Below are 17,806 nucleotides of genomic sequence, written 5' to 3'. Positions count from 1 at the left end.
TGCCTCACAACACCAGGGACCCGGGTTCAATTCCAGCCTCGGGTCACCATGTGGAGTTTGCACATTCTCTCCGTGTCTGCGTGGGTTTCCTCCGGGTGCTCCGGTTTCCTCCCGTAGTCCAAAGATGTGCGGGTTAGGTGGGGATTGGCCATGCTAAATTGCCCCTTGGTGTCATGGGGATTAGCAAGGTAAATAAGTGTGGTCCTGGGGAGAGGGGCCTGGATGGGATTGTGGTCGGTACAAACTCGTTGGACCAAATGGCCTCCTTCTGCACTGTAGGGGACTCTATGATTCTAAGATTTCTCATTTCAAACCCCAGGAAAGTGACAGTGAAACGAGTCTCCAAAGAGTTTGAACTATTATTCTGTGAACATCAGTGGTTGCGGTGAAAAATCGGCTACTGATTTGTTTTGAACCCATTTCACATTTCTGTGGTACACCAGTTTCATCCCCAAGAGGATGGTTCAGATACACACGGGAGGTGATCACGAGAAATGAGCAGTAATTCAGTGTTAGCAAGAAATAATCCTGTAACCTCAGTGCACCCCAAAGCACTTTGCAGATTTGAAGACATTGTGAAGTATAATCACAGTTACAGTGTAATCTCACGTAGACATTCTCTTCTATTTTGTGTAACTGTCTGGCTCAGTGGCAGCAGCTTTCAGTTTGAGTCAGTAGCTCTGATGGAAAAAAATGCTTGGGTACATTCTCAATTTCTCCAGCCACACCAAAGTATTAGAAAAATATTTATTTCTGCTCCATCATTACATTTTTTTTTGGACAAGTGTTCACGTGAAACTGGTTACAGAATTGCTGCTGGACTGACAGGGAGGCAGCATGGACAACCTTGGACGGTAGAGCTCAACTCCAGCTGCCAAGGCCTGGGAGCTTGCTGATGAGCAGTTGCTGGATCAATAGATGCCATAAGTGGGCTCGTGGCTGTCCCTGTAGCGATCCAGGTATCGGAGTGGCTTACCATGCGGGTATTTCTTCTGAGGCGGATGGTAAGCTGGAGGGAAGTCATATTCAAACACTGGCTCCTTCATATCTATCAAAGAACGCAGGCAGATTATTGTTTCTCTTCTTTATGGCCAGATAGCTTCAGTTTGATCTTCTCTGTCATTCCATCTGGAAATTAACTCAAATTCCTTTCATTTTCTCAGAATCTGGTCACGTGGGTACTTGCCCTGAACCTGGGTCATCATTTAACCAAACCCACTGTTTCCTGAGACAATTCCTTTCACCCCTCACAATCTCTCTCTCCTATTCTTTTACTTATTCCCCCCTGGCTACACAATATCGGTACAACTGGCCTCCAGCAATCCCTTTAGTTTAACTGCCTGCTCATTAGCCCGCCTCAAAATACAGAAAGCATTCGATGAAGGGAATACCATGGTGCTCCCTGTGTGATGACAAAATGCAACCAACACATCGATTCCAACAGGCACAACTGTAGCTTTGTTGTGTGCATTAGACACCCTCAATTTTTAACTATCATGTCTGATGCTAGCGACACGCGAGAAGTGAGCAACTAGCATTTGCACCAACGCGAGCCTGTTTATGCAAATTACACTTCATACAGTGTGTGTGCAAACTAGCCCAGATTTACTCTGGGAAGTCAACCCGCACCAAACTATTTCCCCAGCCATTGTCCAAGAGCAGTAGCCTCTATACCAATGTGGAGCGTCAATGCTCAGCACCATGAGTTGGGAGGACAACAGGTTAAATCACCCTATGCCAGATAGTTCTCAATCTATGCTACATCAGGCAGAAAGGTGCCAGGCAGAGGGGCAGCATAAGGAAGGGAGAGCTCTATGGTGTGGTGAGTCTGGATGGATTTTTTATCATGCATTTCCTGGCAGATGTTTTAAAGCAGACTGCATGGACCTCTATCCTCAGACAGGATCCACATATACTGGAAAACTGAAGATGGGCACCTACTCAAGAGAGAGTAAATACTCAACAAGATATTTAAAAAACTCATAATAGAACCATAGAATCCCTACAGTGCAGAAGGAGGCCATTCAGCCCACTGAGTCTACACTGACTCTCCGACAGAGCATCTTACCCAAGTCTCATCAACACTTCGTGTTCAGCATTACGCCCACAGTCCATGTCAGTAGAGTTCGATACATTTAAACATGTGGACAATGCTTGCAGGGCTTACCAAGAAGATTGTGGAAGGTCTGTGTAACCGATTCATCCCACTGACACTGAAAGAATGCCAGTCCGGCTGGAGTCATCAAATCCTGATACTTCTTGTAGAAATCAAAAGTTTTAAAAGTTCTCATCTTCAGGCTGTAACTACAAAGACATAGACATGGTAAAGAATATAATATATACACGTACCAGGTATGCACACATCAGTTATCCATTGCACATACAAATCTATTTACTCATTAGTTACACATTAACTACATTAATGGACTTACACAGTGATCCACATAGACAGACAGGTTTGTGCCTGCACACAGACTGATAAGTGCCTCCACATACAGACTTAAAGACAGGTGCTCATTCACACACACATGTACACAAAGACACGTGTTCACATGCGCACAAAAACACATGTTCACTCGCGCGCGCGCGCACACACATACAACAACACACACACAAACAGTAAGGTGCACAAACAAACATTTCCTAAACTTACTAACACACAGGATAAATCTCAGTTCAGTATTATGCAGTGGGATGAAAAGGAAAATATTGAGGCTGCACTTATATTAACCTCGAACAGCTTCGTTGAGCTAAAGTTATTAACTCATCAGATAAAGTTTTAACAAAGAAAAGCAAAAAGAGACGGAAAGAGAAGACAAAGCAAATTTGAAGTGTCACTGCCCATCACACTCCAAACATCGGATGCATGTCAGAGTGAATGATGAATGAATGCACTGTACTAACTCCTGAACAATGAGACACTCTACATTCTACAGGAGATGTTTATAGTTTGCGCTTACCAGGGCGATGGTCTGAAGTCTTCCTTGAAATTGATTGTTTTATCCTGTTTAAAAAGGATGAAGATGCATCGGTGGTATCCTGTACCTTTAGCAGGGAAAGGGGGGAAATAGTGACAGATGTCTTCTCCCTCCGATACAGCATTCCCAGGAATGTTACCACTGTACAACAAGAAAAGAATGAAATAAACTGGAGTCCAGTTTGATTTATTGGCCATCCCACCATCTGTAGAACAGAGTGATCCCAGTCTGACAGAATAAAACGCTTAAAAACATTTAATCAACTTCCACATAAAAGAACGCTTCCTAAAGTGGTGGAGAGTGAAGGGAAAGCCTGGAAAGGGATGAAAACAGTTAGCTGAACAGTCGGGTCAATGGATCTTTGTTCGGGAATGATGCCACTGTGAAGGGAAGTACCCGGTGGAAGATCCCAGGGATCTTTGTCAGGACTCAAAGTAACTTAACGATTCAGGTGCCTGGTTGCCCATTTGCACAGAAAACCATATTGAGGGAGACCAAGAGGAGGAAGCAGAGATAAATCCGAGAGGGGTGATTGGAAACTTCCAGAATCAGTTAAGTGAGCTAGGAACAGTGGCAGGTTGCATTGCAGTAAAAATAAACTAAATGTTAGAGGTAGGGGAAATCCGAAATAAAAACTGAAGAAATTGGAAAGACACGGCAGGTAACTGGCACCTGTGGACAGAACATGTGCAGACCCTTCATCAGAACCATGAGCTAAGAGATGGACAGTCATCAGGAGCAGCAAAATGTAAACATGTAGGAAGGAAATATCAGTGAAACGGTGTAACAGGTAATAAACTGCACAAATCAAACAAACAGAAGGACTTGTGAACACTAAGTGAAAGCCAAAGAAATGAGAGATGGAAGACCTGCTGTCAGGAAATTTGGTATGTCCGCTACGACTCTCACCATTTTTTTACAGATGCACCATAGAGAGCATCCTTTCTGGATGTATCACAGCTTGGTATGGCTCCTGCTCTGACCAAGACCATGAGAAACTACAAAGGGTTGTGAATGTAGCCCAGTCCATCACTCAAGCCAGCCTCCCATCCATTGACACTGTCTACACTTCCCGCTGCCTCGGAAAAGCAGCCAGCGTAATCAAGGACCCCACGCACCCAAGACATTCTCTCTTCCACTTTCTTCCGTCGGAAAAAAGGTACAAAAGTCTAAGATCACGTACCAACTGACTCAAGAACAGCTTCCTTACTGCCATCAGACTTTTGAATGGACCTACCTTATATTAAGTTGATCTTTCTCTACACTCCAGCTATGACTGTAACACAACGTTCTGCACTCTCTCCTTTCCTTCTCTCCTATGTACTCTATGAACGGTATGCTTTGTCGCTATAGCATGTAGGAAACAATATTTTTCAGTGTATCCCAATACATGTGACAATAAATCAAATCTAATCAAGTAGATAGGAAGTTAAAAGAGGTTTGAAAACAATATAAAAGGTTGCTGGCAATGTTCTCTTTAAGCTGTACAAGTGCAAACCGCAACATAACATGCAGTGAAACAAACTGGCCACTTACAACCAATGTCCTTTTTAGCATGTGTGCAAACGCAGCAATCTTAAAGAGAACAAACGTGCCACACACAAAGATGAAGAATTACGGAGAACACTGGTTGTTGCCAGTACAGAGGGTATACCAATTTGGTAAACAGAACAACAGGTCAATATGGAATGCACAGTCCCTTCCTCCTCATTGTACCTCCCCTAATCATCACCAGCACTGTGTTCTAATGGAGGGACCATCACCCATTCAAGACTCTAACGCATCTTCCTCCCTTTCAGACACTTACTGCCAACCCAGACACATTCAAAACTGAGGAAGAGGCTCTTTCTGGAATAAAACACTAACGTTTTTCCTTAAAAAGAACATTTATTGAATAGTTAGGTCATGTTGTATTGATGTCACTGGATACAACATAAATATCACTCCTGCATTTGGAATTATATTAAGCACCATTAGGAAGAAATTAAATTGAGAAGGGAAAAATCAGGTGAAGAGCAAAGCTGAGAATTGGTCTGTGAACATATTTCGCAGGGAACTCCATGGCGATCAACAATAGTGTCACAATATATTAGAATGCTATTAAAACAAATGCATAGTTTTTTGCATAAATAAAATCAAACTGCCATGTATTTTGCAAACCATGTCTGGGCAGAAACTATAAGAAAGTGAAGGGAAGAATAGGGAACAGGTTGTTCTTTGCAATTAACACAATTAATAGTCAGAGTGCTGTGAGCCAGGTTTAGACACAGATGGGGTGTTGAAGAAGCAGCAGCAAGAGCGAGAGGGAGGGCTAGCTATCTTCAGGTTGGAATACCTTCTCTCACACATAACATCAAAGAGTTTTACACAGTAGCTGTTTGCAATGTGGCCAGGATATTGTGGGACACATACAGATGCCTATAAACCTGCAATCCCCAGCCATACCAGTAATAATGACATGTTTGGGTAACTGGGAATTATTTTGAGTTGTTGGATAAAATGATGTTAAGATTTGGAGAATCACGTTTCGCTGCCAAACCCAATACTCACACCAACCAGTGGACGTACTCAGACTCATTGTCTCGCAAGTGTCCATCTGAAACGTGAAAGACAACAAAATGGTTAAAAGTTTTAGCCAATTATCACATCTCCACTTAAAACCCAGATGACAAGTAGTTGGGAGACTGTAAACCACCAGCAAGTATCTTTGTTAGTCCTTTTGAGTAGGATGTCCAAACTGAAGCTGTGGGTGCCATGCCATCCTTGGACCCTGGCATCTTAATTCTGGATTTTGTGGGCTCACAGTTTGGAAAGGATTAATTGAATTTGAATCCACAACCTTTATTCAGTTCAAACAGGATAGCGTTTACTGTAAAATTAACATCAGTGTAGTGGCTCCCAAACGGGGGAGTCTGAAAGCACACTGCTCGTTTGTGTTGTTACATTAAAAAATGGTGAGTTTGTGAAATTTTCATACTTTGGTGAGGACCTGGGGAAGAACACCCAGCAGTATGTTTTTATAATATGATTTTATCCTTCCAATCTGGAGTTGAGCCAGGAGAGAATCTTGAGCTTGTTTGGTGAGTAAGGGAGTGAAGTTTTAAGGGTTAATCTCTTTCTACAAAATCTACTTTAAAAAAATGTTTTACTCCAGTCTTAAAAGTTACAGAGCCAATGCTCAGAATGGACCAGGCAAACCCAAATCCATTCCTTGCTCGCTCCAAAAACCAAACTTAAAATCCAATTCAAGGTGCCCACAAGGGAGACAAACAAGATCCAAGCTGACAAGGAAAGGCATTGTACCATCTTGGGCTTGATCTGATGCCTGATCCCAGCCAAAAGGTCGAGGAGCGGCCCACTATTGCTTGCTTGCAGTTTAGCATTTAACTTAAATTTACTGTTTTAAGTTTCTTCTGGCTTGAGCAGGAATATCAAGCAAATTCAATTCAGCAAATTCAGCTGGATAGGCAAGATGAACTAAATTAATAACCTGTTAAATCTGGTTCAGAGGATTGGAGAATAGCCAATGCTGTCCCTTTATTTAAGAAGTAGCAAGAATAATCCAGGTAATTACAGGCCGGTGAGCCTTACATCAGTGGGAGGGAAATTATGGGAGAGGATTCTTCGAGACAGAATTTATTCCCACTTGGAAATAAGTGGACATATTAGTGAGAAGCAACATGGTTTTGTGAAGGGGAGGTCGTGTCTCACGAACTTGATTGAGTTGTTCGAGGATGTGACAAAGATGACTGATGAGGGTAGGACAATGGATGTTGTCTACATGGACTTCAGTAAGGCCTTTGACAAGGTCCCTCATGGCAGACTGGTGCAGAAGGTGAAGTCGCATGGGATCAGAGGTGAGCTGGCAAGGTGGATACAAAACTGGCTCGGTCATAGAAGACAGAGGGTAGCAGTGGAAGGGTGCGTTTCTGAATGGAGGGCTGTGACAAGTGGCATTCCTCAGGGATCAGTGCTGGGACCTTTGCTGTTTGTAATATATATAAATGATTTGGAGGAAAATATAACTGCTTTGATTAGTAAGTTTGCGGACGACACAAAGATTGGTGGATTTGTGGATAGCGATGAGGACCATCAGAGGATACAGCAGGATATAGATCGGTTGGAGACTTGGGCGGAGAGAGGGCAGATGGAGTTTAATCTGGACAAATGTGAGGAAATGCATTTTGGAAGGCCTAACACAGATAGGAAATATACAGTAAATGGCAGAACCCTTAAGAGTATTGATAGGCAGAGGGATCTAGGTATACAGGTACACAGGTCACTGAAAATGTCAACGCAGGTGGAGAAGGTAGTCAAGAAGGCATACGGCATGCTTGCCTTCATCGGCCGGGGCATTGAGTTTAAAAATTGGCAAGTCATGTTGCATCTTTATAGAACCTTAGTTAGGCCACACTTGGAATATAGTGTTCAATTCTGGTCGCCACACTACCAGAAGGATGTGGAGGCTTTGGAGAGGGTACAGAAAAGATTTACCAGGATGTTGCCTGGTATGGAGGGCATTAGCTATGACGAGATGTTGGAGAAACTTGGTTTGTTCTCACTGGAACGATGGAGGTTGAGGGGTGACCTGATAGAAGTCTACAAGATTATGAGGGGCATGGACAGAGTGGATAGTCAGAAGCTTTTTCCCAGGATGGAAGAGTCAATTACTAGAGGGCATAGGTTTAAGGTGCGAGGGGCAAGGTTTAAAGGAGATGTACGAGGCAAGTTTTTTTTACACAGAGGGTGGTGGGTGCCTGGAACTCGTTGCCAGAGGAGGTAGTGGAAGCAGATACGATAGCGACATTTAAGGGGCGCCTGACAAATACATGACTAGGATGGGAATAGAGGGATATGGTCCTTGGAATGGTAGGGGGTTTTAGTTCAGACGGGCAGCATGGTCGGTGCAGGCTTGGAGGGCCGAAGGGCCTGTTCCTGTGCTATAATTTTCTTTGTTCTTTGTCATGGTATAACACTGAGATTCAGTACTGGTGGATACAGGTGTCACTGTAACACGGGTACAGTACTGGTAGGTACAGGTCTGTCATTGTAACACTGAGGTAGAGTACTTGTGGTTACAGGTCTGTCACTGTAACACTGGGGTACAGTACCGGTGGGTACAGGTCTGACATTGTAACACTGGGGTGCAGTACTTGTGGTTACAGATCTGTCACTGTAACACTGGGGTACAGTACCGGTGGTTACAGGTCTGTCACTGTAACACTGTATCTCAGTGTTACAGCGACAAACCTGTACCCACCAGTACTGTACCCCAGTGTTACAGTGACAGACCTGTACCCACCAGTACTGTACCCCAGTGTTACAGTGACAGACCTGTACCCACCAGTACTGTACCCCAGTGTTACAGTGACAGACCTGTAACCACCAGTACTGTACCCCAGTGTTACAGCGACAGACCTGTACCCACCAGTACTGTACCTCAGTGTTACAGTGACAGACCTGTATCAGTATTGGTGGGTACAGGTCCGTCAGTGTACAACAAGGATACAATTTTTCATCCATTGGATGTCTGTGTCACTGGCTTGGCCAGCAACTATTGTCCATCCCTAATTGACCTCGTTTAGAGGATATTTAAAAGTTAACCACATTGCTGTTGGTCTGGAGTCTCATGTAGGCCAGACCGGGTAAGGGCGACAGATTTCCTTCCCTAAAGGGGCACTAGTGAAGCACATGGTTTCTTATAATAACTGGCAATGGTTTTAATTCCAGATAACAGTACAGGTGGGCACAGGTCTGCAGCTGTATAACAATTGTGGGTAAGTTGGAAACCTCACTGTCTGCCAGGGCCATGTATCCTGAGGGCACATGGCTCTGGAGCAGATCTCAGACTGTAGGGAGTTCCAGTTCCTGCTGCGTATAATGAAGCTGTGCGACTTCCGTGCCACCATTGGAGCAGCTAACCGTCAGGGGGCTATGTGCCAAAAAAATGAAAATGACTCCTCTCTAACTTTCCTCCCGTACATCCAAGTGACAACGCAGAGAACATAGGCACTTTAAACTTTGGTTGCGGGCATTACAGACCTGGATTGGTAAGCAGTAGTGTCCAGAGGGAGCCCTCTTCCGCTTCGAATGACACCCTTGGAAGATTTAAGGCCTAGGCATGAAAAAGAAAGAGTGGGTGAGAGGCAGAATTGGGAAAAAAATCTGCACTAATACGCATCTAACAACACCTCATCATGAAGGGACTGCACACACAGCACTAACACTGGGGAATGAGGCAGTACTGCATTACACTGTCCACAGTCAGTGACATAAGGAGACTAACTGATGGGATTAAATCATGTTTCATGTTATCTAGGTTAACTGATCTACCACTGCAAGATACAGAACAGCAGCAAAAGCAACTTCAGAGTTTGTGTACAGATTTACCCCACACTCAGATCATACAGTCAACCTCCCTATATCTGATATGTTGCTGACCAAACCCTTAATAATCTACTGATTGAGTTAAAGAAAATGGAGTTTAGAAACAATTATTTTATCCACTCTGTTGTTTTAATGTTGTGCATGTGTAGACTGAATATGTAGATTACTAACTATACTGGGGATTAACCCCTTCATACCTCTGTGGGGGTGACCATGTTCCCGTGATACACTGGCACACTGTCAGCCTCATGTTCGTATTGAATACGCAGCATCACTCGGGGAACGAAGGCGGCTCTGTTAAACAGGTCTCTGTAAACACCGTAGTGCTCAGCGATATTCCGCAAGTGCAGGGGACCATTAATTTTCTCCCATTCAGCTTTCACCTCATCGAGTGGAATCGACACTGAGAAAAGAGAGCTTAGTTTAACACCAAGGAAACAAGGCTGTCTTCACCGTGGTACATTTTACATTTACAGCCCCTGCAGTTAAACTGCTCCTGTTTTTGGAATGTCACTCAGCATCAGCTTCCTCACTTATTGGAGTCAGCTCCGAGATCAGTGAATGCAGAACAACATGTTCAAACAACCTGCAAGGAGCTGAGAGGGGAAAAGCGAGGAGGGGCTGGGGGGAAAGGCGAGGCGGGGCTGGGGGGAAAGGCGAGGCGGGGCTGGGGGGAAAGGCGAGGCGGGGCTGGGGGGAAAGGTGAGGCGGGGCTGGGGGGAAAGGCGAGGCGGGGCTGGGGGGAAAGGCGGGGCGGGGCTGGGGGGAAAGGCGGGGCTGGGGGGAAGGCGGGGCTGGGGGGAAGGCGGGGCTGGGGGGAAAGGCGGGGCTGGGGGGAAAGGCGGGGCTGGGGGGAAAGGCGGGGCTGGGGGGAAAGGCGGGGCTGGGGGGAAAGGCGGGGCTGGGGGGAAAGGCGGGGCTGGGGGGAAAGGCGGGGCTGGGGGGAAAGGCGGGGCTGGGGGGAAAGGCGGGGCTGGGGGGAAAGGCGGGGCTGGGGGGAAAGGCGAGGTGGGGCGAGGCGGGACTGGGGGGAAAGGCGAGGCGGGGCTGGGGGGAAAGGCGAGGCGGGGCTGGGGGGAAAGGCGAGGCGGGGCTGGGGGGGAAAGGCGAGGCGGGGCTGGGGGGGAAAGGCGAGGCGGGGCTGGGGGGGAGAGGCGGGGCTGGGGGGGAAAGGCGAGGCGGGGCTGGGGGGGAAAGGCAAGGCGGGGCTGGGGGGGAAAGGCAAGGCGGGGCTGGGGGGAAAGGCGAGGCGGGGCTGGGGGGGAAAGGCGAGGCGGGGCTGGGGGGGAAAGGCGAGGCGGGGCTGGGGGGGAAAGGCGAGGCGGGGCTGGGGGGGAAAGGCGAGGCGGGGCTGGGGGGGGGAAAGGCGAGGCGGGGCTGGGGGGGGGAAAGGCGAGGCGGGGCTGGGGGGGGGAAAGGCGAGGCGGGGCTGGGGGGGGGAAAGGCGAGGCGGGGCTGGGGGGGGGAAAGGCGAGGCGGGGCTGGGGGGGGGGAAAGGCGAGGCGGGGCTGGGGGGGAAAGGCGCGGTGGGGCTGGGGGAAAGAGTTGGACTTGGGAGTCTGTAAGGAAAGAGGAAGGGGCTGATCCTGGCAGGTTTGAAAGGCAGTGAGACTGTACCCGAGGACACAGCAACACTAGCAATGCCAGCCAGCACTGGGGTCAGGAAGGGAAATCGGTTGGTTCACAGTTCGATGAGAATGGAGTCAAGGGAGCAGGAGGTGGGTGTCAGGGAGATTAACTCAGAATACATGAGGAGAGATAGGAAAGAAGGTAGCTCAACATGTGTGTAGATTAGGGGGATTAGTGGTATAATTGTGTGCAGTTATGGGTATAGGTGCTCTGTTGGAGAGTTGGTGCAGACTCGATGGGCTGAATGGCTCCTGCACCATAGGAATTCTATGCTTCTATAGTCTGAGAGAGGGGTGGCAGATGGAGGAGGGAGAGTCATACTTAAGGAGGCAACTGAAGAGCTGGGGAGGTTAACTCTGCAGTCCAGCGTGATCCTCGAGCAGTTTTGCCACAGGAAAGTGCCCTCTGTTTGTTCTTGCTTCAGTTTAATTTTATTTCTGACAAAAATGTTGGCTTTTGCCTGAGATTTGTCAGCATTATTAGTCAGCCAGTCACGGAGATTGAGGATGGTTTAATTGTGCGTACTGAAGAGCATGCAAACTCCCAAAAGGAACTCATGCATAAAGTCCCATTCTGGTTCATTAGAAGTTTGACTTTGCTCGCAGAAGCGTTCGTTTCGTGACAGACACAAGAAAGGCGTGTTTGGAGAGCATGAGAATCATAACAATTCTATGAGTTCTATCAAGTCTATATACACTCTGACCTGTGATGATAGTCAATGGCCTGAGCTATATGTCTATGATGATATACACAATGACCACCAGCACGGTGACAACAACTGCTAAATCAAAGCAAGAGAGTTACAGAGGTGTCTCGGGAGCATATCCGGCTGAGGTTAACTTGCTAGGCCAATCTGGGTCACCAGCATGTCAAGCCTGACGTACATGTTCTGTGTCGTGCTGCTCTCTCAAGGTCACTGCTTTCACGGTTTTCCTTCGCAATGCGCCTGCGTTCTTTCAATTGTTTCTTCCGAGACTCTCTAAAACGAGGGAGACCAATGTCAATTTTCTCCAAAGCTGAAAAGGATTTAATGGAAAATACTGAGAAGTGTTGCCACGCCGCTCAAACCAAGACATTTAACTGTGTTCTTATCCAGTAATTACACAGAACTTGAATGCAACAACTGCAAAAATATTTCAAAGGAAAAGGCATTGATATTTTACTTGGAAAATTAAACTAAGCTGGAAAACACAAATCCCACAGTCGCACTTCTCACTTAACTCAAAGTTCTGCAAAGTCAGTGCTATCCAATGGGCAAAGACTAACCCATATGTGGCTATAGTAGCATGGTGATTGTGTTACAGGGCTAGTAATCCAGGGACATGAGTTCAAATCCCACCACGGCAGCTGGGCAATTTAAATTCAGTTAAGTAAATAAAATCTGGAATAAAGAGCTGGACTCAGGAATGATAGTCATGAAACTACCAAATTGTCCTAAAATCCACTTATCTCACTAAAATCTTTAGGGAAAGGGAATTTGCTGGCCCTATCTGGTCTGGCCTCATATGACTCCAGATCCACAGCAATGTGGTTCATTCTTAGCTGCCTTCCGAAATGTCCAAGCAAACTGCAGCAAAACACTAGGAAATACTATAATAATAAACCCTGCATCAACCTAACCACTGCCTCAGACAATGGCACACCCAGCCCAGTAAGCCCTGCAAAATCCTCCTTGCTAACATCTAGGGACCTGTGCCAAAATTGGGCAGCTGTCCAATAACTAGTCACTCAGCAACCTGACGGTCATATTCACTGAATCATACCTTATAGACAATGTCCTGGATTCCTCCCACGCCACGTCTGGAGATTCCCTATCCCACTAGCAGCACAGGCCCACCAGAAGTAGAAGCATACTGTCAGGAGGGAGCAGCCCTGGCTATCCTCAACATTGACTCTGAGCTTCATGGCATCAGGTCAAATATCGGAAGGAAACCTCCTGTTGATTACACTCTCTCTTAACTAATCACTGCTCCTCCATGTTGAGTTGGAAGAAGTGCTGAGGGTGGTTTGGACACAGAATGAACTCTCAGTGGGGGACTTCATCGTCCAGCACCAAGACTAACTCGGTAGCACCACTATTTACCAAGCTGGCTGAGTCCTGAAGGACATAACCGCAAGACTGGTCTTGTAGCAGGTGGTGAAAGAACCAACAAGAAAAATCTACTTGACCTCATCCTCCCCAATCTACATGTCACAGATACATCTGCCCATGGCAGTTTTTGCTATATAGGATAGATTCAGCAACTCAAAACTGGGCACGGGATGCTGCGGGCCATCAGCAGAAGAATTTATAAACCACAATCTATAATCCGATGGTCCAGTATATCCTTCCCTCCACCATTATCATCGAGCCAGGGGATCAGCTCTGGTTCAATGTGGATTGTAGAGAGCATGCCAGGAGCAGCGCCAGACATTAGGTGTCAATATAATGAAGCTACAATATAAGACTACATGGATGCTGAATGGTGGAAGCAGCATGCTATTGACAAAGCTAAGTGATCCAATCCAGCCAATTACTGCCCCATCAGTCTACCCTCAATCAGCAGACTTGTCGAGGTAAGTGCAGATTATTCTGTCACTTACATGACTTTTCGATGGTTGACAAGCTTTGGGGAGACAGGAAGGCAGTTACTCATTCCAGGATTCCCTGCCTCTGACCTGCTCCTACAATCACAGTGTTTTCCTGCCCGTGGACCAGCAAAGCAGCTGTTTTTCTACATGGGTCAGCTCCAGTCTGGAGTGAGGTTGCTAATTATAGAACCATGGAATCCCTACAGTGCAGGCCCCCCTTTCCACTCTATCCCCGTTACTCTGTGCATTTACCATGGCTAATCCCCCTTACCTACTCATATCTGGACACTAAGAGGCAATTTAGCATAGCCAATCCACCTAACCTGCATATCTGTGGATGTTTTAATGCAGCCCTTTATGGACTATTTTGATTAACTGAGCAAAAGAAGTCTAAATTCATCTTGAATCAAACAGTCACAGACACTTGCATCCCACTGGCTTCAGTTAGATAGAAGTCAACGTTTCAGAAGGTGAAATGTGAAGGTTCAAAGAAACACACCATCACAAAGTTCACTTGGAAATACTTCTAAATCTTTTTGGCATGGTCCATTAATCACACGTGGAATGTAACTTACTGGGCTCTTGTGTGTATTGCTTATATGTCCTCCACCAGGTTGGCTGTTTGTTCTTCTCCTCTGCTAAATGCAGGTACCGTGCAAAGCTGCGGTACTTCTCTAGAGCCTCCAGGTCTGTCACATCGATCTCTTCATTGGGCATTGGCCCCAGTGGAGCTGTGCGTTTACATAGCACAGCTGAAAGAGAAAAGCATGGAACAAGAAACACTACAATGACGTGACTAACAAAACTTCACAATTGTAGATGATACAAGAGGGGCAGTCAGGGAAAGTCAAAGAGTTCAGTTTATATAAAGGGTATTTAAGACAGGGGTGGTAATAGGGAGCGTTTCAGAGAGACGACCCTGCCTCAGTTCATTCCTGTTGTAACTCTCACCCATGCCTTTGTTATCTCTGAAGTCAATTATTCAATAATGTGCTGCCCACCTCACACCTTCCACCTCCTACTAACCTTGTTCATCCAAAACTCCTTCACCTATACATTAACTCATCCCCATGTTCGACATTTGACCCCGGTCAGGCGACACGTTGATGTTAAAGTTCTCATCTTTGTATAACAGCTAGTTTCTTATATTTTCCAGCTTTTCATTGCTCCACCATTGGGCAGCATGGTGGCACAGTGGTTAGTACTGCTGCCTCACAGTGCCAGGAATCCAGGTTCAATTCCAGCCTCAGGTCACTGTGTGTGTGGAGTTTGCATGTTCTCCCTGTGTCTGTGTGGATTTCCTCTGGGTGCTCCGGTTTCCTCCTACAGTCCAAAGATGTGTGGGTTAGGTTGATTGGCCATGGTGTCAGGGGGATTAGCAGGGTAAATATGTGCGGTTACGGGGATAGGGCCTGGGTGGGATTGTGGTTGGCGCAGATTCAATGGGATGAATGGTTTCTATAGGGATTCTATGAAGATTCTATGAGAGGTGTGCGTTCAGCTGCCTGGGCCCTAAACTCTGGAATTGCATCCGCTTCTCCCGTCCTTCAGGTCACTCTTCAAATCCACAACTTTAAGCAAGCCAACATCTCCCTGCGTTAAATGGTGTTTGATAACTCTCCTGCGAGACAGTGGGACATTTGCTCTATAATAGCAAGTTGTCATTTTGCTGACTGTTTCAGGATCTGCCACACCTACAGCAACGCAGGAGCTGGGGAATGCTGGCTAAAAGAAGGAATTAGGAACGGTGCAGCTGCAAAGATGAAGGAGGGGCATGATAAATTTGAAGAACAGGTCAAGGATTCTGAAGCTAATATCACGAGAGGGAACGCAGAATGATTAGGATGGTTGATTCTGGGGATGAAGGGGTTGACGCATGAGGAGCGATTAAACAGTTTGGGCTTGTACACATTGGAGTTTAGAAGGATGAGAGGGGATCTGATCGAGGCATATAAAATTTTAAAAGGGATTGATAAAGTAAATGTCGACCAAATATTTCCTCTTATGGGGCAATCTAGAACAAGAGGTCACAGGTATAGGTTGAGATGTGGTAGATTTGAAACTGAGATGAGAAAGAACTACTTCTTGCAGAGGGTGGTGAACTTGTGGAACTCACTGCCCCATAGCGTGGTAGAGTCTGATTCGTTGAATGGTTTCCAGAGGAGAATAGATATATTTCTGATTTTAAAAAAGGGAAAGAGGGATATGGGCAATGGGTGGGGAGGTGGAGTTGAGACCAGGGAGAGATCAGCCATGACCTGATTGAATGGCAGAGCAGGCTTGAAGGGCTGAATTTGTCTATTTCTGCTCCTAATTCCTATGTTCCTATGATGGAGGGGAAGCTTCATGTCGGGGAGGATATGGACATGGTGTTGTGGAATGTGCTTGGGTAGAGCTGAAGACCAGCGAGGCAGTTATGTGGACGAGGATCTCAGAGGCTGCGGAAATAAGTTAAAAGCAAAGTCAAGTGTTGCAGATGAAAATAGGATGAATAGACTTGATGTGGTGTGTCGAGCTCAGCTCAGGATCAAATGGATTGCAAGGATATTCTCTGTCAGCTTACGTGACCATTTTGATAGGTATTATAAAAGATCACCTAAACTGGAATCTTGGATTATACCTGCGTTGACCCCTAAGTACAGAAGAAAGAGCCATTGTAGGAGATGTACTGGTGAGTTTGTGACAGCTAGAATTAGACCCATGGTAGTCTGTAGAACTGATGCTGCAAAGTAGAATGGTGCCATGCCCTTGTTGAAGGCTGTAGGAAGTTAAGAAGCAGAAAGGAACAAACAGAAACATTTGGAAACAGCCAGTCCTGGTCCAGACTGGTTTTATATCCCTCCAGTTCAGACCACTACCAGTCATTTTCAGGTTTGACTGGTATTTCACAACATGGCCACAATCACATTGATTGAGGAACCAAAGCCGGTAGGAAAACTGGGACGAAAAATCAAGAGGTGATAACAAAACATTCCGACCGTCTCCATATAAAATGAAAGCAAAATAATGTGGATGTTGGAATCCGAAACTCAAACAGAAAAATGCTGGAAAATCTCAGCATCTGTGGAGAGAGAGCAGAGCCAATGTTTCGAGTCTGGATGACCCTTTGTCAGAGCTGAGATTCCTGTCTCTAAATTAAATAACAAAACCATGTTTATTGCCTTGCCATCCTGTTTTTGTGTTGTTAGTGCTGCACTCACTGTGCAGAGTGGCTCAGGCAGTGGGAGATACACAATTGGCCTCAGTGCCCCTGGCCCGGGATGACATGGTGACACTGGCCGATGTGACCCAGTTATTGAGGGTGTTGCAGCCCCGCCGCTCACTCACCCGTGCCCGACACTGTCCTGAGCGGCTCCGTCACCTTCAGGTGCCGAGCTAAAGCACACAATAACCCAGCTCGCTCCCTCACCAACGCCGCCATCTTCCCATACCCCGGTCCGCCAATATCCCGTCAGCCACTCGCCAGGCGCAGTCCGCCAGTATCCCATCAGCCACTCGCCTGGAGCAAACTGCTAGTATCCCGTCAGCCACTGGTCAGGAGCAGTCTGCCAGTATCCCATCAGTCCCTCGCTTCTTTTTAACGTTAAAACTTTCTTAATAAATTTTATTTTATTAGAAAATGAATTAAGTTAATCAGATCTCTGCATGGCACAGAAGAATCTGAGTGGGGCTTTGGGTCCCACATAGTGTAAACATTGTGTTTGTAAAGAGTTGGAAAATTGTTCAAGTGTTTTCCAGAAATCAAAGAGGATGCTGCAAAGGGAAATCCCCTATCAGTCCCTCGCCAGGAGCAGTTTTTTTATACTTTTCCAATTCAAGCAAATCAAGTCCAATTCAGAGTCCCAACAAGTTGAGACATTTCTGATCCAAGCTGACAAGACAGGGCCTTCACACCTGTCTTGGGCCTGATCTACATGAGCCAAGCTGATTGGAGGAGGGGAGGTTTCCTCCTCCAAGGCTTGATCTCATGTGCATCTTAGCCAAAAGGCCGAGATGCCGCTTTTAAAAATTGCTTCATATGAATATGAAGCTTAAATGTGACCCAATGGCCTCAACCAAGTGCAGCATCCTCTTCATACTACACTTGATCTTAGCCAAAATGCCGAGAAGCGATAGTATCCCATCAAGCAGGAGCAATCTGCCAATGTCCCGTCAGCCACTGGTCTAGAGCAGTCCGCCAATGTCCCGTCAGCCACTGGTCTAGAGCAGTCCGCCAATGTCCCGTCAGCCACTGGTCTAGA

The 17,806-nt window shown here is 46.4% G+C and overlaps 1 protein-coding gene across 1 annotated transcript; it reads right to left on the bottom strand.

Annotated features, from left to right (window-relative positions):
* Positions 1-733: 733 nt before the first annotated feature.
* Positions 734-17,029, bottom strand: mrpl38 (mitochondrial ribosomal protein L38). The gene is made up of 9 exons (XM_078225291.1): positions 16,893-17,029; positions 14,141-14,317; positions 11,879-12,010; positions 9,563-9,768; positions 9,021-9,093; positions 5,529-5,574; positions 2,961-3,119; positions 2,168-2,304; positions 734-1,048 (listed from the first exon to the last, which is right to left on the bottom strand). Exons 1-9 carry the CDS (start codon positions 16,984-16,986, stop codon positions 912-914), a joined length of 1,161 nt encoding a protein of 386 aa, XP_078081417.1. The 5' UTR covers positions 16,987-17,029; the 3' UTR covers positions 734-911.
* Between the last annotated feature and the right edge of the window lie 777 nt (positions 17,030-17,806).

This window comes from Mustelus asterias, chromosome 12 (genome assembly GCF_964213995.1).
Source record: "Mustelus asterias chromosome 12, sMusAst1.hap1.1, whole genome shotgun sequence".
NCBI lineage: Eukaryota > Metazoa > Chordata > Chondrichthyes > Carcharhiniformes > Triakidae > Mustelus > Mustelus asterias.
The sequence above is the reverse complement of the archived record's forward strand: the minus strand, read 5'-3'. Positions and strand labels throughout refer to the sequence as shown.